Source organism: Symphalangus syndactylus, chromosome 7 (assembly GCF_028878055.3).
Source record: "Symphalangus syndactylus isolate Jambi chromosome 7, NHGRI_mSymSyn1-v2.1_pri, whole genome shotgun sequence".
NCBI classification, from domain to species: Eukaryota; Metazoa; Chordata; class Mammalia; order Primates; family Hylobatidae; genus Symphalangus; species Symphalangus syndactylus.
Window position 1 is genome coordinate 111,749,624 of NC_072429.2, and position 13,072 is coordinate 111,762,695.

The window sequence follows — 13,072 nt, forward strand, 5'->3', positions numbered from 1 at the left end:
ACGTGGGCATCCTCATTTGTGGTAGTGAGAAATATAAAGCCTAGTGTTTTATCTTTTAAACTGTAGCTCCTGGATTCAAATTTCATGTTTCATCACAATATTTAAACTATTCATTTTTCATAATTAGAGTGTGTGCTTTCTCATCCGTTCCATATGTTATTATCTCTTTCCAGTGAAGACTCTTTATTTACTTAATGTCTTACTTATACTATAAGAAATCTTTCAAGAACAAATGAGATCGGGCGAGTTAAGGGTGGTATGGCTATCCATTGAGGTGGTTTGATTACAAATATCAAAACTCAACTCTGACTACAGGTAAAAGCGAGATAATTGTAAGGTCATGGTGGGAGCTTCCAGAACCAAAGGGAAATCTACAAAAGCAGAAACCTAAAAGGACAGGAATCAGGGCATTTGGAGGATCTAGATAGCTAGTCTTCAGGAAACTGAAGGATCCACTGGCTCCAACCATTTTTCTTCTGCTCTTTAACCACTGGGCTCAAGAGCCTGGGGAGCGAGTCCATTGCTTATGTGGTGGATTGATATTCAGTATCCATTCTGCCCTCATTCTAGAGTCCCTTCAGTCATTGTTAAGACTAGAAAGCTAAACACTATATTCCATAGTATAGTTTGCAGACAGTGTTCCAGAAGGTACTTAAAAATATTCAACTAGTCACAGGTGTTTGTGTGAGGTCAAAAACAGAGGCGGAGAAGTGAGGTGGAGGCCACATTTGTGTTACTTCTGCAATTTCTGGTGCAGAACATAGATTGCAAGGTTGTTGATTTTTCTGCAACAGCTTTAGCTGAAATCCCAGTAGCTAGCCACTTATCAGATATTGAGAGGATGGCATGGGTCATCCATTTTGTTGGTGCAGTCCCAGCAGGCATGTCGTGGCTCTGGAGCCAACAATTGTGGCCATGGTTTCTAATCTGTTAGTCACAGCTAACGTTCATATTTCTGGTACCAATGGTTACAGCAACAATCAGAAGTTGGCACCATGGTTCCCACTTCCTCGGCTTTCTGATGTTAACAGTTCTCTTTGCAGGCTGTTATTTGTTATATAACAATTATTTGTTCTGCAAATAATTACTGGAGACCCCATTCTCTGTAATAAATCCCCTTCTGCTTAAACAGGTAAACAGTTCCATTTTAGTCCAATTGGCCATCATGGCTCATATGCCTACTCCTTGGTGGGGCTGATTGGCAGCCCCACCAAGATTGCACACACAGTGGAAGAGGGATAATTCCCCCAGAAGAAAATAAGATGCCCTTATCAAGAAAAAATAAAAAAAGGATGACTGGTTGTGGGTGGCAGAAAATAACAACCAACCATCCTGTAAATGAATACAAAGATAATTAATCAACATCATTTTCAGGGCATCCTGTAAGCCCATTACACAAAGCAAAGTTTTCTGAAGTCCTGAAATATTACAATACATTATGAAAGCTTAACTACCCCCAAGGGAAGGAGTCAGGGAATGCTTCAGAGACATCTGATCTCAGTCTTAAGGCTCAAAGAAATACGAAGATCTTTCTAGGTAGTGGGAAATTAATGACCTAATTTGTACTCTGTGTCTGTATGTGTGTGTGCACATGTGCTCATGCACATGTGTGTTGAGTATCTAAATAAAGATTGAAGAGTCAAAAAAAGAAGAAGTCTTAATATCTTTTAATTTACAAAACAATAATATGTCTGGCTACTGTGACTCTGTTTGATAAAAGAAAAACCAATGCTCAGAGAACTCAGCAATTAGTATCTTTATGATTCAACTCTAAGTTTCTGATCCTATTCTTTACTTAATATACTATGCTGCATCCCCCAAAATCTTATTTACCTTTGTTCAGTAACTGTACACAGGCATTTATGTAAAAAATTTCCCAAATATAAAAAATGGACTAACTATGCCAAAGTTATTTGTTTTTGACTGAAACAATGGGCATCTAAAATGCCAGAAGTCTCTGTGTAATTGAGGTATATGAAAGAGCATTTTCGATATGGTTTGAAAGTTCTGTCCAATAAATATGCCTTTTTTTCAATAAAAGATGCCCAGTTGATCGCAAAATGATAATAGCCTATTTGAGAATCTATGTAAAATATCATTATTATCTTTCATAACTTTTAAATATTGTGTGTTGCTATTAATATATTTTTATTTCATGAAAAATAAATTTCTGTAAAATATTTGCCTGCATAAGAAGAATCACATACAAAAAATTTTGGAAGAAAATATAAAAATCAAATTGTGATTAAAATTCAAGGAATTTAGAAGCTTGAATCAAGAATATAAAATTACTCATATATTTACATATTTAAAATTGATTAAATACTGCAATGCCTAAACTTACATGATAAATACAGTTACATGAATGCCTACAGCTATGGTATTTATGATTGCACATTGAAAGAGAAATGTTGAATGTCAAATAATTTTAAAAATGAGATATTTCATGCTTGAATTATTGAGCCTTATGGAATAAAAATACTTTTAATTAAAATTTTCTATAGGTTAATATTTTCTTTCTTGGACAATTAAGTGTCATCTAAAACTCCCCTTCCAATTTAAAAAATAAGTGAATATGACAATGTATTCATGGAAATAGAAAATAATAGAGTTTAGTTTATACTAATGACCAAGTGACAATAATATAGAGTTTTCAAAAAATAATTAAGAGGACTTCCAAACACTACAATTAAAGAAAAGTTTTACTATTTATGTGAGAAGTAGCACAGTCCAAGTTCTCATTAATAGAGGCTTAATGGAACTTGAATGGAGGAACAATAGTTTAAAACAAAGACAAATATAGTGACATAATATTGAAGTGAATTTGTGGGGGCAGAGTTAAAAACTAAATAACTTTTTTTAATCAAAGAAGAGAGTAATAAAGTATTCAAGTAAGAGATTTCTATTATAGGTAAACTAGGAAGGCAAAAGATGTTTTATTTTAAATAGGAGTGGGCATATTCAATACAGGAGCTCAGTGTGAGAATGTATTTTATGTATTAAAGGCTTTCTGTTTAAACCACATTTTTAGTACTTTTGAATTGATATAGAACTATGCTTTTTAGCATGCTATTCTCAGTCTCTACTTAATCCTATTTAAAATTATAATATCTAAAGCATTCAGGAAGCTAGCATATAACATAACTTAAAGGTGGTTATATTTGTGAAAGCATAGCAGTGTGTGTCTATGTACCTACTCCATCAATTATGGAACACACTATAAAAAAATAGCTAATGTCATTCAATGAACCCACTAGTAGTTTGCAGTTAATTTTCATGGTATTTAATAAAGGACAGAGATTAATAGAAATGTTATGAGTAAAATATTCAGTCTTTGGAAACTTGCAGACTCCTTAAAATATTAAATAATTATAGGTAAATCAATAATGGTTACTGAGTACTCTGTAAATATATGAGTTATTTAGAAACTGAGCTGCATGGAGACTTAGTTTTGACTTTTGTATAATATATTACACAAAATTTTCAATCTTGAATTAATTTTAATGTAGACACCACTAAAATGAAATAGTAGCATAGAACAATGTAAAAAGCATCGTTACCATTTCATGATAGGGCATGTATTTTGGCATGACAGAATTACGATTTTGCAGCCATTTAAATTATCTTAGTACATATATATTTTTAATTTAAATTTCTTCATTATGATTTCAAGATTTACTTCTCAATTTAATGTATGCTGTTGAGGTAGAATATTATTTTAAGATAATGCAATCAGAAAAAGCAAGCCTAAATTAGGAAAGTTTTAAAAGAATAATATGCAAAGGCACATTCTTATAATAAAACTTTCCCTTAATCTTATTATAAAATCAAAGCTTCAATTTTCTTAACCACTGCATTTCCTCTGTGTTATATCAATATAAATCCCATCCCTCTTTTGAGTCCCTTTTCCTGCAGCAAATAGAAATAAGTTGTACCTCATAAAACACATCTTTTCCATTTTACTACAGTGATGCTACTTTTCAGTGCCGAAAACACATAATGCTTGAAAACCACAATTCCAATTTTGAAAATACTGCAAAAGTCAATTAAAGACCAACGAGTAGCATACTGAAATTTATAAGTAAGTACACAAATCTACTGGTAGCTTTGTGCCATTGTCTTATAGTGCAAAACAACCCTATCTGAAGGTACCAGCTCCATGAAATCATATTGCACAAAACAAATGAAATATCGTTTAATATTTGAGGTAGGAGACCTATTTTTTGCTCCAGTTTCTACATATAAATATAAAATATATGCTACTTTAATTATGTTTAGAAAAATAATAGAAGCCATTTGACCAGAAGATTCCATGTATCTAGTAGAAAAGATCACAGGAATCAAAGAGGATTGTTTTTTGAATTTCTGCTATGCCATTGGCCTTAACTAATTGTAGAAAGGAATCAGAGCCATAGAGTTATGTGGATGAAAAACTCCACAAGTAAAAGGGTCAACCTAGAGATAAAGAAGCTTCACAATATCTTATTTTCAATAAAATAGTCCTCTAGAGTACACAAACTTTTAGAAATTGAAATTGGGAACTGGATAAAATATTTTTGCAAATTTAAAAGTGACATTGGCTTAAACTGTTTAAGATTCAAGTTACCATGCCTAAACAGCTATTTTTAATAAATAATATGAAAATAAATATTTCTATGAAAGTTTATTTTTGAACTCTAAGATTTAGTGTTTTGTGATGGCTAATATTTTCTACTATGATACATGTTAATGCATTGCATAGTTTTAAAAGCATATTTGCATTTATGTTTCCATTCCAATTGACTACTTTAGAAATGATCATTATTGCAGATTTTCTACAGTGGGCTTTATCTAAAATCTTGATTTTAAGTTACTGTCCTAAGAATTTTTATTACAGTGATACTCAGTGCATTATTATGAAAGTCAAATTACAAATCACATCAAGCTGCTGCAGTTTTCGAGAGCTGCAGCTTCAGAGAGGTTACTGGTTTTCAAAATATAAATTAATTGTTGAATTTTGTATTCCAAAAAACAATATATGATTTAATGCCATTTTGAGTACTAAATATAAGCTTCCTAAAGTCATCAGATTAAATTTTCAAAGTGCTTAGGACTGAAGACTACTAAAGGGGAAAGCATTAAAAAAACAAAAAACACAGATAAATGGAAGAATGTAACTGTGGCAATGCTCACTATTCCCTGAAAAGTAGCTGATACGCTACTGAGAATGAAATGAGTTATTTACATAAGTAGTCTGAGGATAAAGTACACTAAGCTCACATAGTATTACAGAACATTGTAAAAGCTACATTTTCATTAGTACTCCATCTTCATAATAATCTTGTTCCAAAGAGTTTTTCAAGTTAATGCATCAAATATTATATCCTACGTATTGAAAATTATTTATGTTAACACAATTGGTAGATAAAACTCCTAACAAGGTTAATTAAACTAGCAGTAACAAACACGCTGCATACGGAGGTGAGTTTCGATTGAGGAGGAGCGTACATGCAACTGAAGGTTTTCTGCAGTGATTTGCGGTACAACTTTAGATAATATATCCAATTGCTGAAGCACTTTATTAAAGCAAAATATTGCATCTGTTACATACTACCTTTTAGAAATCATAATATTCATTATTCTGAACATTGTACTATAAAATCAACTAACTTTAATACTGTAATTTAGTTATGATCACATTATTGCCTCAGCAACAGTATGACCATTTTTTCCCAATACAAATTCCAATTTCTAAATGCTAAAGATATTTTTCTATCACAAAACACAGTTGTTTACACCAAAATTATTTTACATATGAAAAGAGGCAGAGGTATTCCATAAATATACCTTGATAGGGAGCACTAAATCCACGATATCGATGATTGCTGTCTGTAACAAAATGCAGTCTGAGCCAGTTTTTGTTGCTGATAATTGGGGGTGGTATATTCATTCCAGATAACCTGAATTACAAAAGACAACAACAAAAAAATTTAAAAAGCTTTTCAGCAATAAACGTTTTCACAAAATTGGGACCAAACAAATGTCCATCTATATTCATGACTTTGCACTGTCAACTTTTTAAGCACAAATGAAACAGTTCTTTTATGCATAGAAAAGTCAATCACAGAATAGTGCAATTCCAAATACATGCTGTTCCAATCAGGTTGCGTATATTAATACAATCAACTGTAAAACATTAAGTGCACATGATTTTTGATTCATCCAAATTTATTTACTGCACCAATAATTTATTTATGGTATTGTTTATTAGTATTATATGGTTTATCATTTATTAATGTTATATATTATTATATCTTATTTATTATTTATTTATATATTGTATTCTTATTGTTAATAATAAACAACAGATATTGAGCTGATGGTGCTAGTCAACGTGCTTCTCATATATGTATTGATACAATAAAGTTACAAAATCAAAAGACCTCAAATAAATTGATATCCTTATTTCCAGAGTGAGACTGTACAGTTATTTTCTTATACTCCCTCCTATTCACTTAATGTTTTTTCAGTATTTCTCACTGGATGGCAAATTTCACAATTTATTTTCATAGAACAAGCATTGTTTTTATGTAATTTCATGATCTTATAAATGTTCATGACTAGCTTTCATTAGAATATATAATTCTATAATGTATTAGAGGCCTGCTCCAATGGAGAGGCAGAAAACAGATTGTACATATCCAAACAAATATAGTTGGATATTTGGTCTTCACATATTTGGTTGCAAGAATACTATTTATAATATACTCAAAACAAGTATCTTAAAACAAAATATGGGAACTATGCTCCAGATATTGGTCATGATTAATATAGAAAGTACCTCTTGCTTTATAATTTTTTGAAGATTTCCAGCAAAGCAGTTTTTCTGACATCATGAAATATAGAAAAATACTGCTGTATTATACTTCTACCATATATCTAACCATTTAAATTTTAAGTGTTTGCTATAAAGCCAAAGTAAAAGAGTCTCCAAAGCAAGGCTATTACATAGTTAGGAAGAGTTTCAGATTAAGGTTTCTTAATAACAAGTTCTTAATAGTAAGAGTTTCAGATTAAGAGTTTCAGATTAAGGTTTCTTAATAACAAGTATATATTTCCTATTCTTCAAAGCTCACACTTTTCTTCTTCAGAAGGCAAAATAAACAACTGATTTATTATACTATGTTTGTGGGGTGGGAGTGTCAAGAGGAATTACAAATATTCTCTCACCTCTTGGCAATTAGTCATGCTAGGGGAACAGTAGAAGGAGGATGGAAAATCTGTCCTTGTATATGTAATCAGTGTTAAGGTGTAGGTACAGGGATGCAAGGACCCTCTAACCAATACTCTTCATCTTTATCCCTGAAAAGCCAACTTTCCTAAGATGTGTGGGAGCTAGCCATCACTTTTAGTGGATGACCACCTGCCCATTAAAATGTAAAATCACCTTTATGGTATTATTGTGCCTACTGATGTACAGAATGTTGAATTCCAATATGAAAACATTGGGATAATTTTTATATATTTCTCATTTTTATTCTTGGTTTGCAGTGCATTTTCTGTAATGTTTCCCTATAAATCTATTTTCTCTTTTCATAGGGATGAATCTGTTTATTTGTTGAGCTGACTGATTTTTTTCCAATCTGAATTTAGTTAATAAAAATATATAATATAATTGTATAATTTTAGACTCAAGTTTTAAAATTTGCTTTCATTACTTTCAGAAAATATACAGGTTATGTTTACTCTTGTTGATTAAAATAGTAACTCAGTGAAAAACTATTTGGATTTGTTTCAATTATATTTTCAATTGAGTAGCATAGTTCATGCCAGATTTTGATTTACAATTTGGTTTTGTTCAATTCCCTATTTCAATGAACATGAATATCCATTAGGGAAACTTTAAATTATTTTTGACAGGCTGCACACATTTCCAGATGTAATGAGACTACAATGCATGGAGGTGTGTAATACACCAAAGCAGAGTTTGGAGATGACCCCCTAAAAGACCCAGTACATGAGAATCAGCTCCACAACGACATTAAGAAATGTGAGAAAGGAAAAAAGACAAAATGTTCAATAAAAATGATAAAGTTTCCATCTTTTCCAGGGATATGAAAGGCAATTTCAGTAATAGAGTACAGTAAAGGCAATTAATAGCTACTGTGTAACTGCAGTTTGCAACTTGAATTTACTTTCAGTAGTCTAAGAGAGTGGACCTGAAGAAAGTAGAGCTGCAGTAGGGAGATGCAGAATGTGCATGAGGTGGAGCAAATAATGATAATTTAACAACGGTGAAACTCAGAAATATTCCTGACAGCCTCAGTGCTTCAGCATATGAGGCAAGACCTTAGATAAGCCAAGAAACTGAACTAGGAAGCACTTGCACTATAGCATCCCTCTACCACTGGAGGGAAATATACAGTCATTGGTTATAGGGGAGTCACATGGGCTTTGAAAATCATAGTCACTGAATAATGTTCATTATTTACACTCATTCTAAACAATATGGCTTGGTTTATGGCTTATGGAGAAATCTCACAGATAAATCTATATATCTGTCCTTATTTCACATGTTATCAGGAAAATCAGGAAATGAGGGATTGAGAATATATGCCACTTGGAAAGATTCCATTAAACTACTTAATTTAGATAATTACTAAAGGTGATATTCTAAAATATAACTTATTGTTATCCCTGTGTCAAATCACTATGGTCATTTGAGAGTAAGCAAGTTCTAGCATAAAGTCAATGAGAATAATCTTTTAATAAGAAATAGATTGTATGCATTTATTCAACAGTTATTTACCAAACATTAACTATATGACAAATGCCAATGGTAAAGGTTGGAAATATGATAGTAAACAAGAGAAAAATCATGGTTTTACACAGTAAAAATAAAACATACAAACAAATAAATAAATAATATATATTTCAGATAATGGCAAATGACGTATAACAACAATAACAAAAAACCCAGTAACATGATAAAGAATTTCTAGAAATAAAGTTTCCATTGTTTTAATATATTTTCCGTTTCACCCTAAAAATATCCATACTCATGATTATATGTCTTAAACCACTAAACTGGATTTTAGGATAATTATATCAAGAAAAATATGGTAATGATAAATGTCATACATTTGTTCCCTACTACTCTAGTAATTTGTACCAGAAAATTTGATGTATCTCTTGAATAATAAATATATTGTAATGGAATTACTAAAAAAAATTAATGACATCAAATTTCATTGCATGTTTAATGAGGAAAGAAATACTGACAATAATACAGAGTAACTTGACATAATTAATCTTTGCAAAAAATTTTTAGTTCTCCAATTTACTGCAGAAATAATAATGATTAAATCATCAATTGATATTTAAAATCCTATATTTCTATTGTAATTAATCCTTTAGAGAATGTAATTATAATCCTTACAACATGATTTTAAGAATTAGTTAAACATAAGAAAATTGAGAGAATGACACCTTTTTTGATAAAGTTCATAAAACTATTCTGAGCTTATTCTTGTTTTTTTAATGTTAAACTGCTTTTATTATAAGATAAATTGTCAGGTCCTCATTTCAGCCATATCTGGTTTTCAAACGTTCTCAAATTTTGTAGTTTCATCAACAGCTATCATTTTTTATTGCTCTGACATCTATTTTTTTTTTAAATCTTTCCAATTCCCTAAAATCATCCAAATGTAATGACCTATCTATATTATCCATAGGTGGAGTCAAATCTTAAACTCAGGATTTTTCACATCATCACCTCCATGACTTTGCATCTATCTTTTCCACAATTCTCCCACTTTCCTCTAATTTTACTTGTCTCTCTCTCTCTCCCTCTCTCAAGCATGCTCCCGTGCTTTCTCACTCTCTTGCTTTTAAACCAGTTTTGATCTACTTCCTTCTCTAGCACTTAGATAAGATGTATCCATCATGAATCTTCATGAATGTTCTTTATGACCTTGTTAGATTATGGCCCTATGTTGAGCTGCTATTAGTTGCTCAAATTTTATTCTTTCATCTTATCCCTGGAACTTTGCATATACTTTGCTTTGAGGCTGAAGTAAATATCCTTTCTTTACATTTATTGATTTACTCTGAATCTTTCTCAGGAAAACCAGACAAAGTTCCATGGTTAAGAGAGGTGCCCAATCTCCTTCTCTGTCCTCACAGACCACCTGGGCATGTTCTTATCATATCTTAATTTTTTATGTTTAAGATACATAATAATTGCACATACTTATGGGGTACAATGTGCTGTTTCAGTACATATATACATTGTGCAATGATCAAATCAGAGTAATTAACATATCCATCACCTCAAACATTTATGATTTCTTTGTAGTAGGAAATTCAAAATCCTCTCTTCCAGCTATTTTGAGATATACAATATCATTTTTGTTGACTATAGTTACCTTACAGCGCAATAGGACACTGGTATTTATTCTGCCTTTCTAGCTATAAATTTACAGCCATTGACCAACCTCTCCTATCAACTCACCATCTTCCTTAGTCTCTGGTAACCACTGTTCTATTTGCTACTTCTACGAGACCATCATTTTTAGATTCTGAATATGGGTGAGAACATTTGATATTTATATTTCTGTTTCTGACTTATTTATCTTAACATATTTTCCTTGAGGTTTACCCATGTCGTCCCAAATGAGAAAATTTGTTTCTTTCTTAAGGCCGAATAGTATTCCACTGAGTATTTTGTGTGTGTGTGTGTGATCACATTTTCTTAATCCGTTCATACATCATTGGACACTTCGAGTCGATTACGTGACTATCGTGAATAGTGAAGCAATAAAAATAGGAGTTCAGATATTTCTTCAACGTATTAACTTCACTCCCTTTGGATATTTACCTGGTAGTAGTATTGCTGGATCATATGGTAGTTCTATTTTTAATTTTTTGAGCAACATACATACTATTTTCAATAACGGTTCTACTAATATATATTCTTGTCAACACTGTAGAAGGGTACCTTTTTCTCCACATCTTTGCTAACACGTCTTTTGTCTTTTTGATAGTAGCCATTCTGACTAAAGTGAAGTGATATCTCATTGTGGTACTGTACATTTTCTGGATGACTAGTGATGTTGAACATTTTTTTCACACACCTGTTGGCCACTTTTCTTCTTTTGAAGGTTATCTGTTCTGGGCCATTGACAATTTTTTCATCAGTAGTAAAGTCAGAGCCTTTAGGCCGGGCGCGGTGGCTCAAGCCTGTAATCCCAGCACTTTGGGAGGCCGAGGTGGGCGGATCACGAGGTCAGGAGATCGAGACCATCCTGGCTAACACGGTGAAACCCCGTCTCTACTAAAAATACAAAAAATTAGCCGGGCGTGTTGGCGGGCGCCTGTAGTCCCAGCTACTCGGGAGGCTGAGGCAGGAGAATGGCGTGAACCCGGGAGGCGGAGCTTGCAGTGAGCCGAGATCGCGCCACTGCACTCCAGCCTGGGGGGTGACAGAGCAAGACTCCGTCTCAAAAAAAAAAAAAAAAAAAAAAAAAGTCAGAGCCTTTAGTGTATCCATCACTGGAGTAATGTACATTGTACCTATCAAGTAATTTCTCATCATCCACCCCTCTGCCATCCCCTGACCTTTCCAAGCATCCATTGTCTATCATTCCACACTCTACCTCCATGTGTAAACTTTATTTAGCTCCCATTTATAAGTGAGACATGTAGTGTTTGTCTGTCTCTGAGTTGTTTCACTTGAGATAACTGTCTCCAGTTCCCTCCATGTTTCTGAAAAATACCTTATTTCTTTAAGGCTGAAATGTCTAGATCTTTTTCAGACACTTCATAAATTTCCTTTCTTTAGTGTCTGCTACTGAAGTCTTTTGTGTTCCTTTGGAAGGCTCACATTTCTTTGCTTTTTCACGTTTTTTCTTTCCCTATGCGTATATCTGTGCATCTGGTAGAAGAGTCACCTTTCCGATTTTATGTGGTAGTTTTCATAAAGTGAAACATTTTCATGTATATGTGTCCTAGGGTGTGGTTTGGTAGGGTGTTTTGGCTTTGATTCTGGGTGGAAGCAGGAGTGTGGTTTACATGCAGTTTCTTCAGCTGTAATTCACATCAGCAATGTCTATGAGTGTGTCAGTGCTCTGGACTGCAAAAACCTATGGTAATAATGGCCACCATGATAGTTGCAGACTAGGCATACTTGAGTGTGATAGGTTGGCTGGCACTAGGGTGGGCTTGCTGGAGTCCAGGACCTCCACTAGGCCAGCTATATTGGTCCAGGAGCATACAGATGCAGTGAATTATCTAGGGTGGGAATACCTTGCAGGGGGACCACCACAAGGCTAACTGGTGGTCTGGGCAAATGCTCACATACATGAGTTGGCTGGTTCTGGAGTGGGTTGGCAGGGGGGTGGAGCCACCACTGGGATGAATGTTGAGTTGTCAGGCACACATGGGCGTGATAGGTAAGCCAGCTCTGTAGTGATTTTCTAGGGAGTCAGGACAAGCCCAAGGTCAGCTTTCCCACTCTGTATGACTGCCTGTTCCATTGGAGCAGGGCATAGCATAGTCTCAGACACTGGAGTCACAGCTGTTCTGCTGAACCTAGGCTCCAAGTAGCCAGGTTTTTGTTACTGCAGCCATCTGTGTGAGTGTAGCGGAATGTCAGCAGCACATCACAATGGATAAACAATGACTATTGGCTCCCATAATAGGATGCACTACAGCTACGGGTCTGGTACCATCAAGATAGTGATGTGCTATAGCACCCTGGGTCACAGGGATAGGGGGTGCACATAGGCTCCTCACTCTGGAGCAATGCAACCATGTTAACGCCAGGAAGCTCTCCAAACTGCATTCAGAGGCAGTGAGGACTGTGGGCGTTTCTTGCAGCAAGAACTGTAGATGTGTATGTCGGGAATGGGGACTGCTGGTGGCCTGCAGCTTAACTTTTCCTCACAAAGGGAAGTCTCTCCCCTCCCCAAGCTCATCCCAGCAGGGGGAACAGAGTGGCAGAGATAGGTGCTTCACTTCCTTTCTAAACTTCCGTTCTGGGTTTCTGTGCTTCACAGAAATTTCACCACTTCCTTGTGGTGAAGTATCCAGC

At 34.0% G+C, this 13,072-nt stretch overlaps 1 protein-coding gene across 3 annotated transcripts in view; it reads right to left on the minus strand.

Moving 5' to 3' along the window:
* The window catches only part of CSMD3 (CUB and Sushi multiple domains 3), a 1,218,611-nt gene that overhangs the window by 803,210 nt on the left and 402,329 nt on the right, over nt 1-13,072 (minus strand). For all 3 annotated transcript variants that reach the window (XM_055287089.2, XM_055287087.2, XM_055287086.2), the window contains exon 6: nt 5,827-5,939. In XM_055287089.2, the coding sequence (XP_055143064.1) occupies nt 5,827-5,939 (113 nt within the window). The remainder of the gene's footprint in view (nt 1-5,826; nt 5,940-13,072) is intronic.